General features: G+C 41.1%; 1 protein-coding gene across 2 annotated transcripts in view; it reads right to left on the bottom strand.

The window, feature by feature from the left end:
- The window catches only part of USP8 (ubiquitin specific peptidase 8), a 36,581-nt gene that overhangs the window by 3,297 nt on the left and 15,384 nt on the right, over positions 1 to 17,900 (bottom strand). The window contains exons 5-16 of one of the 2 annotated variants that reach the window (XM_054041687.1): positions 16,544 to 16,691; positions 15,297 to 15,354; positions 13,735 to 13,894; positions 13,128 to 13,290; positions 10,044 to 10,188; positions 9,628 to 9,857; positions 7,336 to 7,914; positions 5,448 to 5,522; positions 4,640 to 4,720; positions 3,834 to 4,096; positions 2,031 to 2,243; positions 1,183 to 1,393 (exon numbers count right to left, since the gene is read on the bottom strand). In XM_054041687.1, coding sequence (XP_053897662.1) covers positions 1,183 to 1,393; positions 2,031 to 2,243; positions 3,834 to 4,096; positions 4,640 to 4,720; positions 5,448 to 5,522; positions 7,336 to 7,914; positions 9,628 to 9,857; positions 10,044 to 10,188; positions 13,128 to 13,290; positions 13,735 to 13,894; positions 15,297 to 15,354; positions 16,544 to 16,691 — 2,326 coding nt within the window. The remainder of the gene's footprint in view (positions 1 to 1,182; positions 1,394 to 2,030; positions 2,244 to 3,833; positions 4,097 to 4,639; positions 4,721 to 5,447; positions 5,523 to 7,335; positions 7,915 to 9,627; positions 9,858 to 10,043; positions 10,189 to 13,127; positions 13,291 to 13,734; positions 13,895 to 15,296; positions 15,355 to 16,543; positions 16,692 to 17,900) is intronic. The other variant, XM_054041688.1, reaches the window with a different exon arrangement.

Raw genomic sequence — 17,900 nt, 5'->3', positions numbered from 1 at the left:
TCTGCGTGGGTGGGGTCGGGTGTGGGAGACAGATTTAAATGCAACAAAAAAATTCTGAAAACAGGGATATTCATTTAAAATAATAAGATGAGGTAAAGTAGTTTAACTTATGATCATGATATGGAGAATGTATAAACATCACTAGACACACAAAGGAACAGGTATTATGCTGCAATTTACTTACTTCCTAATGGGCCATAAAATAGGTTGTAAAAATAAGTAAAAAAGACAGACTGAAGAAACATCTGAATACATACTACTGTATTGCTGGCTTTATTATACATTTAACTCAGGAAAAAACAAGTGTAAGGAAAAAGTATAAAAAAAAAGATCCATAATTATCTTAAACAATATCCTTTTTAAGTGTGAGAAAGGACTTCACTTTAATCAAATAAGGCTCTTGGAGAGATCACCATTTTTAAATCATGGAAACACTCTTCTTAAAATTAAAATGGGCTCATGCTACCCCTGGGTAACAATGTGCAAATTGCCACTTGTATCTAAATGGCCATTCGTGTGTCTAATTACTCATTTAACCTCTCAATTCTTGGCTCCTCCTCCAGCTACTTTGTCCGAAGGTAGCCAAAAAGCTACCCCTAACAGGGCAGCTCAGGATTCCCCTGATACAAGGAAGTTCTTGGTAGTGCAAAGCTAGCGTAGCTGACTCTACACCACCTGTCCCATCTTCTCTATACAGGAGGTGGGCCCGGGGCAGGGCACACACTGTCTGGATACAGCTCGGGCAGCCCAAGATCAGGGGATGGGAAAGGCGGCTTTGAAAAAAAACAAAACAAAACACCCAACCACCCGAGTCAAGTGTAAACTCAGCACAGCAGAGAATTTGAGCCCTGTGTGCATAAAGCAGGTATGCAATTGCAAACATAGAAATTTTTCAATCGAGTCCTTACATTGTACACCTCTACCTCGATATAAAGGGAGCCAAAAAATCTTACTGCGTTATAGGTGAAACCGCATTATATCGAACTTGCTTTGATCCCACGGAGGACTGCTTTACCGTGTTATATCCGAATTTGTGTTATATCGGGTCGTGTTATATCGAGGTAGAGGTGTACTACTTATTTCCATCTTCATAATAGCACAAAACTTCTGCCACTAAACATTTTATATTTCCGTTCTACAATCTGACTGAGATGTGTGATTTATTAGCAGGGGATTACTTACTTTATTTAGGTCTTCATGCAGTCCGTCCATTAAGAACAGGAGCAATTCTTGGGAGTCTTGCTGACTGTATCCTGAAAACTGGTCATTGATCTTCCCAATTGTAATTTTAAAATCTTTTGGACTGATATATCGGTATTGTCCTGTCCACAATGCTTTCATTATGATGCCAAACTCTTCTGCCACTTCGCCTTTATGCCCCAAGAGATTTAACCTACACAGTTAAATAGAAATACTAAATATTATATTAAGCCATTAAAACAGGACTAAATATTAATTTCCTTTTTTTAATCCAAGATTGTGTGAAGATGAAGTAAATTTTCCCAAGATTAGACAATCACTTATGTCTTGATCCTGCAAACCCTCATGCATATGTTTAACTTTACATGCACACAGACAAATGTTTGCTGGACTGGGGTCTTACTGAAAGGCTTATGTGATACAGTTTAAGTACACCAGCCTGAAGCAGTTAAAACTTTTATTTACTTTGACATTTTGCTGCTCACAGCCAGAGGGTTCATTGGAGGTAGATGCAGTGATTTTCCATTTCTCTGATTTGTACCAACTGTTAGCAAGACTTGCTCTTTTTAATATCTGCAATACACCCAGGCACCGAGATGGTGGGTGCAATAGAAAGTTCCTGGCAAAGCGCATACTCACATATCCAAATGTTTGAAAAACCCTCACAAATTTATAACATTTGTTACTTTTAATATGACTGAGACTTTAAAAATATAATGGCCCCATTTTCTATGTTTTGAATGAAAAATAGTAACAGTGGTAAATACACATTTGGAATTCGGTCATGGATTAATTAAAATAATCCAAGATAGAAGAAGAATATTTATTACCTGTTAATGTCATCCTGATACAAATTTCTATTGAAATAATCAGCCAGAAGTGGTGCATTGCAGAGACACTGTAATATAGAGTTCATATAGCAAGTGTTCCCTAAATTACGAAGCCCCGTGAGAGCTGGTCCCGATCCCCCAAACACAGGGTTAAGATTACGAATCTGTGGTGCAGAGAGCCTTGAGATTTCAGCTTTAGTGTAACATACTGGTCTGTAAGGAAGAAACTGTTGTTAGCAAACTGGAGTTTTCTATTCTTATTACTACGCTTGCCTTATGGCCTATCATAATGCTCTGTTCTGTCATGCGGGCACCCTATCCTTCCCTCATATTGTAGGTCAGAATAAATTGGGAGCTCTGAGAAGCCAGTGAGTTTTAGCCCTTGCAGTTAAACCAGGGGTGGGCAAACTATGGCCCACAGGCCGGATCCGGCCCCTCAGGGCTTTGGATCCGGCCTGCGGGATTGCCCCCCGTGGCGCTGTGGGCGCCACGCTGCTCTCAAAAGTGGCTGGCACCACGTCCCTGCGGCCCCCGGGCTGGGGGAGGGCTCCGTGCATTGCGTTTGCCTCCAGGCACCGCCCCCGCAGCGCCCATTGGCCGGGAACGGGGAACCGCTGCCAAGGGGAGCTTTGGGGGAGGTACCTGGAAGCACGGCAAGGGCAGCGCATGCTAAGCCCTCCACCCGCCCTCCCCCAGGGGCCGCAGTGCTTCCTGGAGCGGTGCGGGGCCGGGACAGGGCAGGGCAGGGCAGGCATGTAGGGAGCCTGCCTTGGCCCCGGTGAGCACCGCTGCCATTCCGGTGCCGCTTTAGCTAAGCGGCGCCGGGCTGGAGCCCGAAGCCCTCCTGCGCCCCAACTCCCTGCCCTGAGCCCCCTGCCGCACCCCACACACCTCCTGCACCCCAACCCCCTACCCTGAGTCCCTTCCCGCAGTCCACACCCCTCCTGTACCCCAACCCCCTTCCCTGAGCCCCCTCATATACCCCACACCCCTCCTCTGCCCTAATCCCTTGCCCTGAGCCCCTTCCTGCACATTGCACCCCCTCCCACACCCCAACCCCCCACCCCGGCCCTCCATACAATTTCCTCACCCAGATGTGGCCCTCGGCCCAAAAAGTTTGGCCACCCCTGAGTTAAACAGTGTGCCTCATATCATTAAACAGACTTCTCCAACCACATGGTACTGACTAGCTCTGAAGAGATACCAGTCCTTGGCCAGAGATGCAGATCTGTATGCTCAAAGCACATAGAATATCAACAGACCCACCCTCCTCACTAAGAAATAAAATATCCTCCCTGAGGAAGCCATAAAATGCCATCATTTAAGGTATTCAAGACTAGACAAGGGAATCATGGGAGATTCTCTAGCAATTTATAAATACTGGCCTGCAGTGATGCACAGGTATAGACTAGATCAATGTTTCCAAACGGTTGGGTCAAGGCATTAAACCTACTATAATTTAGAAATGGAAAATCTTCCCATTTCACAATAAACAGCAGCCTAAGGCCTGACAGCACGCAGACAAACGGCTGCCATTTAAAAGTCAGCATTTACCAACGCTCCCCACATAATGGTGTCTAAAATCTCTATATGTTATTGTTGGTAAACAAGGAGAAATCACAATGCAATGGGGATCACTGTATACGGTGTTCTGCTTTGAGCTCTGCAGCTATGTAGTTTCAATCTATCAGAAACATTCCATGCAAACCAATGGGAAAGAGTTAATAGAATTCAGGTGGGCAAACTCGAGACCCTATAATATTGTACTAGCTGTGATGTTTTGACTTAATTTATCAGACATACTTATTTTCACGACTGATTGCAGGAGTTACAGGAATTTTTTTCTTCTCTTCTTCCTGAATGGCTTGGGTTATGTCTGGTGAAGAGTAGGATCGCTTCAATTTGGAGTGTTCTCTGTCCCGTTCAGCAGTCACCTGTGGCTTGGCTTTATGAGTTGGTGGAGTGGATGGAAGGGTGGATGAAGGAGCCATTTCCGGGGGATACAGCTGAACAGTATTTGTTGGCGAGTGGTAATAACGAAATGTTCCAGTGATTGGATCCAGAAACTTGGGTGATAAAAATTAAAGTTTAAAAACGGAGTAAAATCCCTCAATAGACTAGTTGATTAATATATTAAACTACTAAAACTACTGGCCAGAATAATTCTAATATGAAGAGATTGCAGACTACAGTAATGTGACTTGATCTCAATATCTAGTGAATAGCATCATTCTTCCCAAAGGATGCATTAAATATTGCTGACAAAGCTCCACTCATTTCATTAACAATAATCTTAAAGTTTAGAAAATAAGAACAATCACGTAGAAATTTAAAAGGGGGGGCGGGGGGGGAGTCAACCCAAAACTATTTTATAATGAATGTGCAAATAAAAGCCATTACCACATTCAGGTGGGTGACTCAGGGCCGCCCGGGGGGAGGGAGGGAGGAAACAAGTGGGACAATTTGCCCCGGGCCCCACACGAGAATATAGTATTCTATGGTATTGCAACTTTTTTTTATGGAAGGGGCCCCCGAAATTGCTTTGCCCCAGGCCCCCTGAATCCTCTGGGCGGCCCTGGGGTGTCTAGATTTTTGGAAATTATAATTACCTTTGCCCAGCCTGCAGGCAATCCTGGTACTATCCTCCCCATTTCCTCACTTCGTGCTCTCATCAACGGCTCCCGCTGGGACTAATACAATACAATTAAAATATAAAGGCACATGAAGTTATTGTTATGCAGAGCAGCATGTCTAGTTTGTCTTTAGTATTCTGTAAATTCTCCATGTAGCTAAAAGGTTACACATAGAACAATTCAATAAGAACCACTAGTGTTCTAAGTAGAAATTTGGATTTTTTTTTTTGTCTAAGGCAGAAAACTGATAATATGTTTCTATTATTTAGCATTAATTGATCCAAATGAATGACATTAATTGTCACACACCAAAATAATGCAAATCCATCTAATTGCCCATATAAAACAATTTGATTCTCCAATTCCTTTATTATCAAAATCACTTTAGGTATCTGTGTGTTTGTGTGTTCTCACTAAATATTTATGAATGACTCTCCCACTCCCCCCAAAAACCCCCGAAAAAACAAACAAACAAAAAAAAAACTCCACCACAAAAAGGAAAAAAAGGAAAACAGTGTGATAACAAAATAAGTCATGAAACACTTGTTAATCCCATAGGAAATAAAAAGTACTTTCACTTGAAAGTGTTAAATATGTTTTGCTTTTTACAGGAAAAAATGAAAAATGTATGTAAAGTAACACAAACAGCTGCAGAACACAGCACAGATTCCTCCTAAAGAGAAGATCTTAAAAATAAATGAGGTGGAATTTAACATGAGATAAAATTACAACAATGACATCTGCTCTGGGTTTCTTTCAGCTACATACAACACTCTGTATTTACTTTAAGTCTTTCAGTATCTTGTTCAGTATCCTCTCTTTGAGCTCCACTTTCTGGTTGACCTTTAACCCCAGTGTGCTGTAAAAGATTTTGAAAAGAGACTTTCAATTTTCATATGGAATTACTGAGTGTCAGTGAGTGAGTGGCATTTCGCTATAGGAAGTGTTCCCTAAATTACACTATAGCAAAAGATTGAAGGGTAAACCTCAGTTTGTTTCAGTGACTACAACAGATACATACTGTGGCACTCTGTACCTCAAATCAGCACCCTGGAACCCCCACATTCACTCCTGTCATATAATTATGATATATTCCATACAAAGCATGAAATAGAGAATCATAGAAATGTAGGACTGGACAGAACCTCAATAGGTCAGCGGCCAGCACATCCCTCGGCCTGCGCTGCTTTCCGCAGCCCCCATTGGCCTGGGACGGCAAACAGCGGCCAGTGGGAGCTGCGATCGGCCGAACCTGCGGACACTGCAGGTAAACAAACCGGCCCGGCCCGCCAGCAGCTTTCCCTAACGGGCTGCCTGCCAAAGGTTGCCGATCAATGAACTAGACCATTCCTGACAGGTGTTTGTCTAACCTGTTCTTAAAAAACCTCCAGTGACGGAGATCCCACAACCTCCCCAGGCAATCTGTTCCATTGCTGAACTACCCTGACAATTAAGAAGTTTTTCCTAATGTCTAACCTAAACATCCCTTGTTGCAATTTAAGCCCATTGCTTCTTGTCCCATCTAAGACAAAACCATGGCGCAAGTCTAATTATGGAGCTGCAAGCACACCTTCACAATATTGATAAAGAAAAAAAAGGATAAACAAAAAGGGATCTGATGGACTAATTGCTTACATTTAATATGATATAGAAAGTTTAAAAGTAGGGGGTTTTATATTTCTATATAAAAGTAGAAATGTTTACTTCTAACATCCCACTGTTATTAGAGCTGCGCAAAATGTATGTCAAAATTAAAAGACACTAGATTTGTTCATCTGAGTTTATGGAGCTTCTGAGTGATTAAAGACTTCCTTTGCATTCATATCACTGATGTTAGGCATGAATTCCACTCCCCCCTAATCTGAAGATTAGAGAAAATTTCAACATCTTTTTATGGTGCATTTTCAAGCTGTAAATGTGGCTATTAACCTGCGGTGAAGCCCAACCTATTCCTTCAGATCTTCCGATTAGCTGATTCTATTTTATGACCACAGGAGGGTAAATGTGACTGATCTTGTTCACTTTTCTTAGGCTTTAGTGGGATAAAGGAAGGCGATATGATGCCAGAAGAGGGAGTGGGGAGCCCTGCTCTCAAACAGAACACTGGATGGGAGTAGTAGACTACTTGTCCTTCCCACACTTGTTAACAATACTATGACCTTTATCCGCCCCTGCAAGAGTTCTGTCTAACCTGGGGCATTTGGGAACCAATTATGGCTGTGATTCTGTCCTTCCCCAGCACAAGTTACAGCAGTAAATAGAGGATTGGTATAAGAGAGTAGAGTGCCACCATGCCTCTGAAATGCCGCCTATGCTGGGGATGAAAGGATAGACAGAACATGAGTCAGTTCTATTGGCTCTATATCAGCAGGGATTTCCCCAGCCCCAAAGGGCATTCCCTGCTGCCCAGCTCTGGGCAGAATCTGGCCATTTTATGTTGCTCAAATAGCACAAAGTGGGAATGAGGATCTGCCCCTTTGGGGTTTGTTTTGCGTTTTTCCTCTAGTTTTAAATTAAAAATGTCAGGTCCCAAACAAAACCCAGTTACTTGCAGTTAAATCCCTCAGCACTGGCATTTTCCCAATGTAAGCAATCTGATACACACTGACAAAACTGTGCCAAATGATAACTCTATTTTCATTTTGTGGCTGTTGAACTGCTCGTTTACTAACCTTGCTTGAGACTGACACCCCTGTCACAGATGTATCTCCTAACGCACGCCTCTGCATTTCTGGTGTTCGAGTCCCCTTTTCTCTTTCTTCCGCGGATACTTTATCAAGCTCAGGTTTTTTTGCAGCAGTGTTTTCATGTTCAGTTTTATTTTGTCTTTTTGCTTCTAATACTTCTTTGCATGCTCTCTCTTGTTCTTCCTTTTCCTTTTGTTCCCTAATTGCCTGATCTTCCTCCTGTCTCCTTTCTCTCTCTTCTTTTGCTTGCTGTAGCTTTTCTCGGTGCTCCTTTTCTTCCTGTTTCTGCTTCTCCAATTTGAGAATCTCTCTTTGTTTCTCTTGTTGTCTTTCCCGCAATTCTTTTTCCCGTTTGCTCTTCTCCAACATGGAAGCTGTTTCTGCGTGTATGCGGCTTTTCTCTTCTTCTGGCAGCATGGTCTTTGCTTCAAACGGTGGCTTTGTGGAACGATCTGGAATCATTCTTCCATTCTGAACTGGATGTTTGTCAAGAGTTGTACCTTCAGATTTTGGACTATTATCATCATCAAGAAATTTTGCTGAAGGCTTTTTAGTACGATCAATCTGAAATAATAAAAACAAAGTATAAAATGAGAATAAAATGTCAACTAGAAACATTTGTTACAGTCCCTAATATCACATAGAACTAGGATCCTCTAGCAACACTACCTTCTTTAACTAAACTGCCTTTGGACTTGTACGAGTAAAGCCTACCACATTGTTTTAGCCATCTTGCTTTTCAAAACTTCCATTTATGGAACCTATTAGTGAAAGATGTTCCATCAAAGTTCTGTGCAGACTTCAGTTACTCCTGGTCTTTATTAACATTCCTTGAGGGCTGAAGGAGACATTTTCAAGGGTGGGGGAACCCACCTTAGATTTGTTAAAAGTGAGGAGTACATCTTGGCTGCTATGCTATAGATTTATAATAATGAAGCTTTCAGTAGAAAGCCCTGAATAGAAATCAAAATAATAATGTTTCTTCAATGTAAAAAAAAAAAATTGTTTAAGGAAAGATATGTGAAAGGGCAATACTGAAAGACAACTTAAAAAAAGTCTACTTCTGCCAGATAAAACAAACATGATGGAAGCAAGCAGACTGTTGTGTCATCCATTTTGTTTGATCATCCATTTGATTTTTAAATGGTTTTGCATAATTCTTCTTGACCTGCATATTCCACCAGAAACCAGAAGGCAATGTTGTTTAGTAGTTGGGGAACAGGACTAGAACTGAGAACTCAGTGTTAAGAGTCTTGAGTAGCCTCAGGCAAATCACACACCGTGCGTGTTTCAGTTTACCCATTAATAAAACTAGGATATTAGGTGAGTATCAACAGTTTGTACAGCACTTTGAAGGTAAGTAGGGTTAAAACTGATTATTATTAGAACTCAACGCTAGTTCTCAAATTGTCACAAGGTGAGCTGGACCTTTAAGGTGGTTAAGCCCCAGCTCTGACTTGGGCATATTTTTCCCTTTCTTCTGACCATGTGACAGAGCATGTGACTGAGTGGGGGAGCAGATATTTAAGAGCTGCATGTGGCTCAGACCAGGGAGAGACTAAAGGAAGAACAGAGTGTCTGAGGAGTCTTTTCATGGCTGCCTAGGGAGGACCCTTGAGGCTATGAGCAAAGTAGCCTAGGGAAAAGAAAAAGTGAGAGCCATTTCATGGTTTAGGGTTCCTGGGTTGAAGTCTAAATTAGAGGGAAGACCCAGTTTCCCCTTATGCCTCAACTACAGTGCCAGGAGAAAGAAGCTAATGCTCCTGTGATGAAGGGGGAACAGGACTGCTGTAAGCTCCTGCCAAAAGAGGAGAAAGTACAGAACCAGGAGAAAGGGTTGTGGCAACAGGAAAGCGAAGAACCTTGTGAGCCCCCTGCAGTGAGACGAGCAAATCAGTGCTTTTTATTTTTGATTGTCCATATGGGGAACATTCTTGCTTCAGACTACTAAGGCACCTTAATAGCCTGGGAAGACAGACTCCAGAGGCATGGCAACTGGGAAACTGAGGTTTGAGATAACTAAGAGGTAAGCCATGCCCTGATGTGAACCAAAATGCTAAAGTTCACCACATGCTATTTGATCAGAGTAATTGGGAATTTAATTGTATTAAGTCAACAATGCTCAATCAAATGCAGAAAGCTCTGAGGAAACAGTAAAACTAGACTTTTCCCATTTACAGGTCTCTTTTTAATAAAATATAATTAACATGGACAATACAGAGCTACATAGAAGTTTTCTTTTAAATAAAAGCTTAAACAAGAAAGAACATATCTTACCTGTGGGATATTTATCACCGCATATACTGGGTGGACTACATGTGAACCATCAGTTTGAGGGGTAGCAGCAACTGGTGCACTTGGAGTTGGTGTGTTATGTGATCCTGTCCTCCCCTCTTGATTACTTCCCATTTCATCATTCTCAGTCACTTCTACTGGAGTGGGCTTTATGTGGACAACAGGTGGTGGAGGAGGAGCTGGCTCTTCCAGAGAGGGATAAGTAAAATCCACTGAAACCACAGAAATATATAGTGCTTTTTTAAAAACAAAAACAGATTATGTATGTAATTAGCATCCTAATCTAAAGCAAAAGCAGGAGCAGACTTAAATTTAATATATATTTAAATTACTGTATATAATCTTAGATTGCTTATTTATTCTTTTAAATGTATTTAAAATGTCTTCCTTATACTTACAAGAGACAGACACAGCTTCACTCTTGCCACGTGGGGGTGGAGTTACTTTAGCATTTGTTGTGTGTTGGGGATAGCAAAGAAGCCAGGTCTCATAACCTCCTTCTAAGACTAAAGGCTCACTCCGCAGTATAGTTTTACTTTCCCACTGGAAAAAGTTAAAATGAGACAGACATTCTGAATGTAGCAACAGAGCCTTTAAATTACAACTCAAATTATGCTGAAAAAACTTACATGCCTGGCTGTTACATTTTAGCAGACAAGTGATTTGTCAATCTGAACAATAAATCAGTAAAATCATTATTATTTAGATTGCAAACTGTTAGGATATAGATATTCAGGCCTGTCTGCAAAGGCTTATATTTTAAGAATTTAGGTGTATTTTTATCACTTAGCTAGTTATAGAGGTAAGAAAGAATCAAAATTACTCTTTGCATGTGTAAGGGACAGTCTGAGGCTCTGTTCTTAGGCTAAGTAAGGTCTTTGGCTAAGCAGCAGAGGCAGCCATAAGTGAACGGTCACATCCTCACATTGCCTTATTTTAATGTGGCTAGTTTGGAATCTGGGGCTGTTAGGGAGGTGATCCGATTTATCACCTCCAGATAAAGGGAAAAGCCTAGAACATGTAAAAGGAAATTTAGTTTGATAGTTTTCTGTCTGGTAAGAACTTACTTATTAATAGACACAGCTGGAAAACCCTTGTGTCTGTATAGATGCAGTTGTAAAACCCTTATGTCTTATAGATGTAGTTGTAAAATCCTCACTTCTGTATTGTTTTGTATGTTTATTTGCATGGTCTCGGTCTGGTTCTGTAATTGTTTGTCTGCTGTATAATTAATTTTGTTGGGTGTAAACCAATTAAGGTGGTGGAATATAATTGGTTAAATAACCATGTTACAGTATGTTTGAATTGGTTAGTTAAATTTTAGTCAAATAATTGGTTAAGGTATAGATAAGCAGAACTTAAGTTTTACTATATAGTCTGCAGTCAGTCAGGAAATAAGGGGGGGAATGGGGGCTAGGGGTGGGGAAATTGAAATTATGTTTTGCTAAGGGGGGAATGGGAACAGGGATGGCTCTGTGGTGTCAGAGTTGGGAAGGGGGACACTGAGGAAGGAAACTGGAATCATGCTTGCTGGAAGTTCACCCCAATAAACATCGAATTGTTTGTGCCTTTGGACTTGGGTATTGTTGCTCCCTGTTCATGCGAGAAGGACCAGGGAAGTGAGAGGGTGAAGGAATAAGCCCCCTAACACAAACCCTTTAGGGAAAAGATTCTCTCTCCTATCTTTGTACAGCACCCAGCACAACGGGGCTCTAATCCCAACTGGAGCCTTTAGGCACCATCATAATATAAATACTTACTAGTATTAGCAGCAACCCTTGAATTCTGAAAGTATACCATTTATAGTAAGCATATGCTTGCTAATGCCTCATGGGTTAACTTTGTTCTGTGAATAGGTGTATCAGCTTTAACATTTTAAAAATCTGCCATCAACAAAACAAAAGCCCAGAATTTCAGACTTGAGCCTGCCATTCTGTCCTGAGCTCACTAGTATGACCAGAGAGCTTTGTGGGGTTCACAAAACGTGTGTAGCAATACATATAGAAAACAAGCTATGCCGGCACTAATTCTCAGTCCTTCTAACTGAGCAGCTTTAGGTGACAGAAAGTGTTGTGTGCACAAGAGTCCTTTTACAATCGCAATCTATTTCAAGAAAGCAGAGAGGGGAAACACTTAAAATTGTAGTATGTAAATTCTATCAAGTTTATCTTTCACCATTGAACCATTTTAAAATAGAACTGTTCAATTTCTAAACTCTTACTGTAGCTGAAACTCAAGCCAATCTAATCTGTGCTCCCCCAGTAAATAGAACCAGAGAAGATGGCCAAGAGTGTTGATGGGGGGGCTTCTCACTTTCTCCCAACTCCTCCAATCTTGGAGGCTTCTGGCTCACAGAGATTTGCTTCCACTTTGGCAGCCACGGATTGCCTCATTAGACATTTGGTAGTGGACCACTTCCCAGAGCTCCAAAGAATGATGTATTACGAGTTAGCAAGAGAGAGGAGAGAGACTGACTGAACATGTCCTTGACATACTAATACAGGGGTGAGCAAACTACGGCCCGGGGGCCGAATCTGGCCCGCCAGCCGTTTTAATTCAGCCCTCAAGCTCCTGCTGGGGAGCAGGGTCTGGGGCTTGCCCCACTTCGGTGCTCTGGCACTCCAGTTGGGATGCAGGGTCGGGGGCCGCTCCACGTGGCTCCCGGAAGCAGTGGCATGTCACCACTCCGGCTCCTACACGTAGAGGCAGCGAGGGGGCTCTGCTCTGCACGCTGCCCCTGCAGCTCCTATTGGCTGGGAACCGCAGCCAATGGGATCTGTGGGGGCGGTGCCCGTGGACGGGGCAGTGCGCAGAGCTGCCTGGCCGCGCCTCTGCATAGGAGCTGGAGAGGGGACATGCTGCTGCTTCTGGGAGCCACTTGAGGTAAGCGCCATCTGGAGCCTGCACCCCTGAGCCTCCCCCGCGCCCCAACCCCCTGCCCCATCCCTTATCCTTCTCCCACCCTCTGAACCCCTCAATCCCAGCCCAGAGCACCCTCCTGCACCTCAATCCCCAACCCCAATCCAGCCCACACCCCCAACCAGAGCCCTCACCCCCTCCTGTACCCCAACCCCAATTTTGTGAGCATTCATGTCCTGCCATACAATTTCTATTCCCAGATGTGGCCCTTGGGCCAAAAGGTTTGCCCACCCATGTACTAATACAAGGATAGCCACTTCCCCAAATGATCTGTAGGTCAGGCAGATAAGAATTTTTAAAGAGATAGTTCACAACATTTATTACACTTACCCTCCCCACACAGTTAGCTATGTTGTCTTCAACCAGAAAGAGGAAGCAAGCGAAAAATGTGAGACACACATTTGTGGTATCAAAACCACACAGTCTCGTTGAAAACCATAGGAAGAGATGCTAAGAATGTTTTATCTGTTTTTCCTGCATTTTAGAATTACAGTTACTTAAAAAACCACTTCTCATCAACCAGGATAATAAAGTTAGACAAATAAAATGCCAAACTTGTGTACCTTAAAAAGTGCATCTTTCAGGCTCCGAAGAGTTGTTCCTAGCTGCAAGTCTCTTGCAGAACTAAACCAGTCAAGCAGTACAACATAATCAACATGTCCCCTCTTCTTCCATGGATCTTTAGAACTATCTGGGAGTTTAGCTTCAATCCAATTAGCAGTGACTCTGGAATATAGGAAAATGTGTTTGAGTACAAACATGACATTTTGTCCAAGAATGCCTAAAAACATTTTTTAGATTGTATATAGATGATAAAGGTACGATTATATGCAATACATATATCAAAAGAAACAATGAACCTAGATCTGTTCTGATATTAGTGCACCTAGAAGCTTAAACTGGCCAAATGTTCACAACTCATTCATTCACTCATGCTAGTTACTTTCTGCAACTGAAAGCACAACCTTACTTCACTTTAACAAGTTGTTCATAACTCTTGTATAAGGAAATGGTTTTCAGTCAGTCTAAAATGGAATATAGTAAGTAAACCAGAGAATATATAAATATATATATATATAATAAAATATATTTCTCTTCCACCAAATGGTTAGAGTTCATTAATATCAGTGCATAGTCACAAGATTCTACCACACAAAGGTTATTCCATACCCAGGACTGATAGCCTCTTCTGGAACACTGATGGAATTTGGAATACAGGATTCCTGATAATCTTTCAAGCTTCGAGCATCCATTATGAGCAATTCGATGTTTTTGTCCATCATCATTGGAAACAGTTTCTCAGCAGTGATTGCTCCTTGAGATACAGGAACTATTATATGCAAAAATATATTACAAAGAGAAACAGAAATCATTTGTGGTAATATCTCATGGGAAAGGTCAAGACTCTTGTTTGCAAATAAATAAGACCACGGAATAATATAGTTTCAGGAAAAACTGAATTTGAACATTAAGGCTCATCTCCCATGTGAAATTCTGCCCACAAAATCATGAAGGTGGGACATCTGATATGAATATCTACAGCTCTTGGCTTTCACTGTAACAGTCAGTAGCTGTTCTTTGATTTTATACAATATTTAAAAACCATCAGCTTAAAATGATCAGTATTGTCACACTAGTCTGCTCTGGTTTATAGGTTGAAGGAGAATTCAGGAGAAGAATTTCACATTTGTACAGTGTAGAAATGGAGCCTGGGGAAAAGGGTCCTTTATTTAAATCAAAATTTTCTTACAAAAGTCTCTGAGAAATATGCCTTGAATATTTCATACCAGTTGTAGCTGGTGACTTTTTTTTTTGGTCCTGTTTGACCATGCCACGGTTAGTTCAGTTTACATTTGAAATATTGTGTAATGATTAAAATTCAGTAATTCCTAAAAGCAACCACTACCAAATCACCTGATGACACATAAATTGAGGACAACTTTTATGAAAGTCATGGGGAAGTGAGCAAAGTCGTCATAAAAAACCTCAGTCTCAAATGTAATTTTAACAAAAAAGCAGACTGGGAAGGCTCAACTGATATACTAAAGTGTCATAATTAACAAGTACAATGCTAAATTAAGATGGTGCACTAATTTTGATTTTAAAGAGAGGAAATCATAACGGGGGGGAAGTGAAGGAAGCTATCAGAGAATCCATCTAGTCCAGTGGTTCTCAAACCTATTAGACCGTGCCCTCCTTCTTGTGTCTGTGGTTGTTTATGTCCCTCTCTCCTTGCTTCTGCTACACAAGTACATCTATGGCCACCCAGCTATGAAGGAAAAGTGGAGAGTGGCGGCTGCTGGCCGGCTCGGAAGGCAGCGCTGCTGCCAGCAGCACAGAAGTAAGAGTGGTAATACTATACCATGCCACCCTTACTTCTCTGCTGTGGCGGTGGCGCTGCCTTCAGAGCTGGGTACTCGGACAGTAGCCGCTGCTCTCTTAACGTTTCTCAGGCCGCCCCCCACCTCCTCCCAAAGAAATTCCCCCAGTTTGAGAACCTCTTGTCTAGTCTGCATAAAACAGGCCATAAAACTTCCCAAAAATAATTTCTGGAGACGATGTTTTAGAAAAATATCCAATCACAATTTAAAAATGGCCAATGATGGAAAATCCATGATGCCTCTATGTAAATTGTTCCAATGGTTAGTTACTCACTGTTTAACTAAATTGTATGAAGCTTTTTTTCCTGTTAAACAATGAAGACTTTTTCTGTGAAACATTGCATCACTTACCACTCAATCTGTCAACTTGATCTTTTCTTTCCACTGAACCCTTCTTCTCACCATTGATCTGTATTGTAAAAAAGTGTTAAGTTGCTGTTTTTATTTTCTAATATAAAGTAACAAGTTCAGTAAGTGACCCTGACTCGCAAAACATGAATACAACAGGAAGGGACCCACTAGAGGGAAATCTCTACAAAAATCTGCTGTCAGATGTCCAGAAGTCCCAAGAAAGAAGATAGGAGGGCAGTTGCCCATAACAGAGGGGAGCTGTGGAAGATGTAACACAGCCTAGGAGCGCAATGCTTGTTAGGTGGAGTTGCTGCTGGGTGATTTTTGGGGGAAGAAGGCAGGGGAGAGAAATGATGCATGACTCCCTGGGACACTACTTTTGCCCACTCGAATCACCGATTCCAGGCCCAACTGAAATTTGTCCATAGATTGCCAGCACCCTCTCAAACAAGAAGCATAAGATCTGCAGCATGGAGGATCATTTCCACGCACAAAGCTAGGGATACAATTCCATTCACTGTGTTTAAATAACAATCGGACGTAAAATGATAAAGCAAAGGAATTCATCATGAAAGCTTGTAATATCTAGACAGAGCAGCAGAAACAATGTCCACTCATGCATTTATCCAGACATAAGAGGACTGACTCTCTCTCTGCACATGCGCAATGTGCCCAGCCATTTGATGGTGTCATCATCAGCCAGGTGGAGAGCCAGTAGCCTGCCTTTAAGAGGACTTAAAGGACGGAACACAGCTTTCACTTGAACTTGCTCAATTTTGTTACCACTAAACTTCAAAGTATATGAAGGCACAAGTGTTATACACTAATGAACAACAATTTTTAATTTAAGGAAAAAAATTGAGCTTTACGGAAGAATTGAGGTCTATTCTGTTGAGCTTTAAGAGTTTTGTGGGGTTCCGCAGGTATCAAATATATCCACAAAGGTCTATGACAAAATTATGTTTAATAAAAATTCATATCTTTCAAAAGTTTCATATTATGCCATAAAAATATAAAGCCTCTTACCAAAAATGGTAGAAGTAAACTTAAAATGGTTATCTTTAAATGATAATGTTTAACTTTCTACAAGGTAAACAATCTAATCATGGGTGCAATGTTACTAGTTAACTCAGTTTCTTCAATAAAATAAGTGGCCTCATATTAAGAGTTGATTTAATGAAGAGCTCATTTAAACATCATGCATTTACAGATTTACTATCATGTCTGTAAATATTCCCCTCCATTACCCTTTGGTTTTTTCCTTTGGAATCTACTGCATTTTCTGAAGTGTGTTTGGCTAAAGCCTTTCCATCATCTTTTACTTCTTGCTTTTTCTGCTGCTCTTCTTGTCTCTCTCTTTCTTCAAGCTTTTTCCGAACTTCAGCTTCCTCATATCTAGTAGGAAAAAGTCCATTTTCAAAAACGTTTTTAACCTGTGCTTCAGTAACTTTGTGCAATTCCCCTCCGCCCCCAAACATTTAAATGTTGAGGTCTCACAACACTTAATTCCTGACTTCCCAAATTCTTCCTATTTTCCTCAGTAGCTGCTTGATAGTATTCCTCTCTGTGCTTCTTGCATTTCATAACTAACCTTGTTTTTTGGGACCAACTGATGTCCTCTGCCCTTCTCGAGGCTTACAATTTCTTTCCCTCAACCTCAGCTGTTTATGTAAAATACTTCTGTTCTGGCATCACCGAAAATGTTAAATTTCCCACCCTCTTCTGCATTTGTACAAATGCAGAACTACATGTAAAGATTTACATATAAGATTTAAGTAATGTTGACACCCAAATGTATTAGTCATTCTCCCTGGGCACATTTTTGCTAAGAAAATCTAGTCTGGCATCTAATAAGTAACAGTATCACTAATAGCTAATTACTGTAAGAATAACTGAGCCTATAGTTTTCTCTATTTTCTCAGCCAGATAAGTCTTCAGCCTAGTCTTTATTCAGTATATTTTTAAGACTGATTGCATCAGAAAATCACAACTAATTATGTGCATCAGGTACCTAAATAAATGGACTGATTTTTTTCCAACAGTTTTGAGCACCCAGTAGCCATCACTAAAGAATTCAAACACTGGAGTTCCAATAAAATCAGTAAGAGTTACTGGGTACTCAGGACTTCTGAAAAAAAAAACAAACAGGTCAGTTATTTAGGTGCCTGGTTTTTTTTTGTTTTTGTTTTTTGACATTTGGCCTAACCTATTTTTTTAAATATGAAGTTTTTTTACCTCTCATTGTAAAGATAGCTCTAATATTGTAAAGAAGTGGTCATATGAATGACCATTTACCTTAATGAGATGTTAGCTAATTAGGACTTCTTGAAAGTCATCAATTCAACCACTGAACTGTCCCAAGTCAAATCAGGGACATTCAATTAGTAAACTACATCACTGATGTGAAATGTACTTGTCACATCCTGGTTCACTATCAGTATAATGGACATTCCATAGGGATGAGGCTGCAAGTTTGGAATCTGATGTTTCTATGTAACTTTCTAGTTAGTGACACAAGCACTGATTCAGGAAGCATCCCTATTTGAGGCAGCACATAAGCACACGCTTCAGCCCCCTTAACTTCAAGTGAGACTTAAGCATGTG

The sequence above is a fragment of the Malaclemys terrapin genome, chromosome 10, assembly GCF_027887155.1.
Source record: "Malaclemys terrapin pileata isolate rMalTer1 chromosome 10, rMalTer1.hap1, whole genome shotgun sequence".
NCBI lineage: Eukaryota > Metazoa > Chordata > Testudines > Emydidae > Malaclemys > Malaclemys terrapin.
The sequence above is the reverse complement of the archived record's forward strand: the minus strand, read 5'-3'. Positions and strand labels throughout refer to the sequence as shown.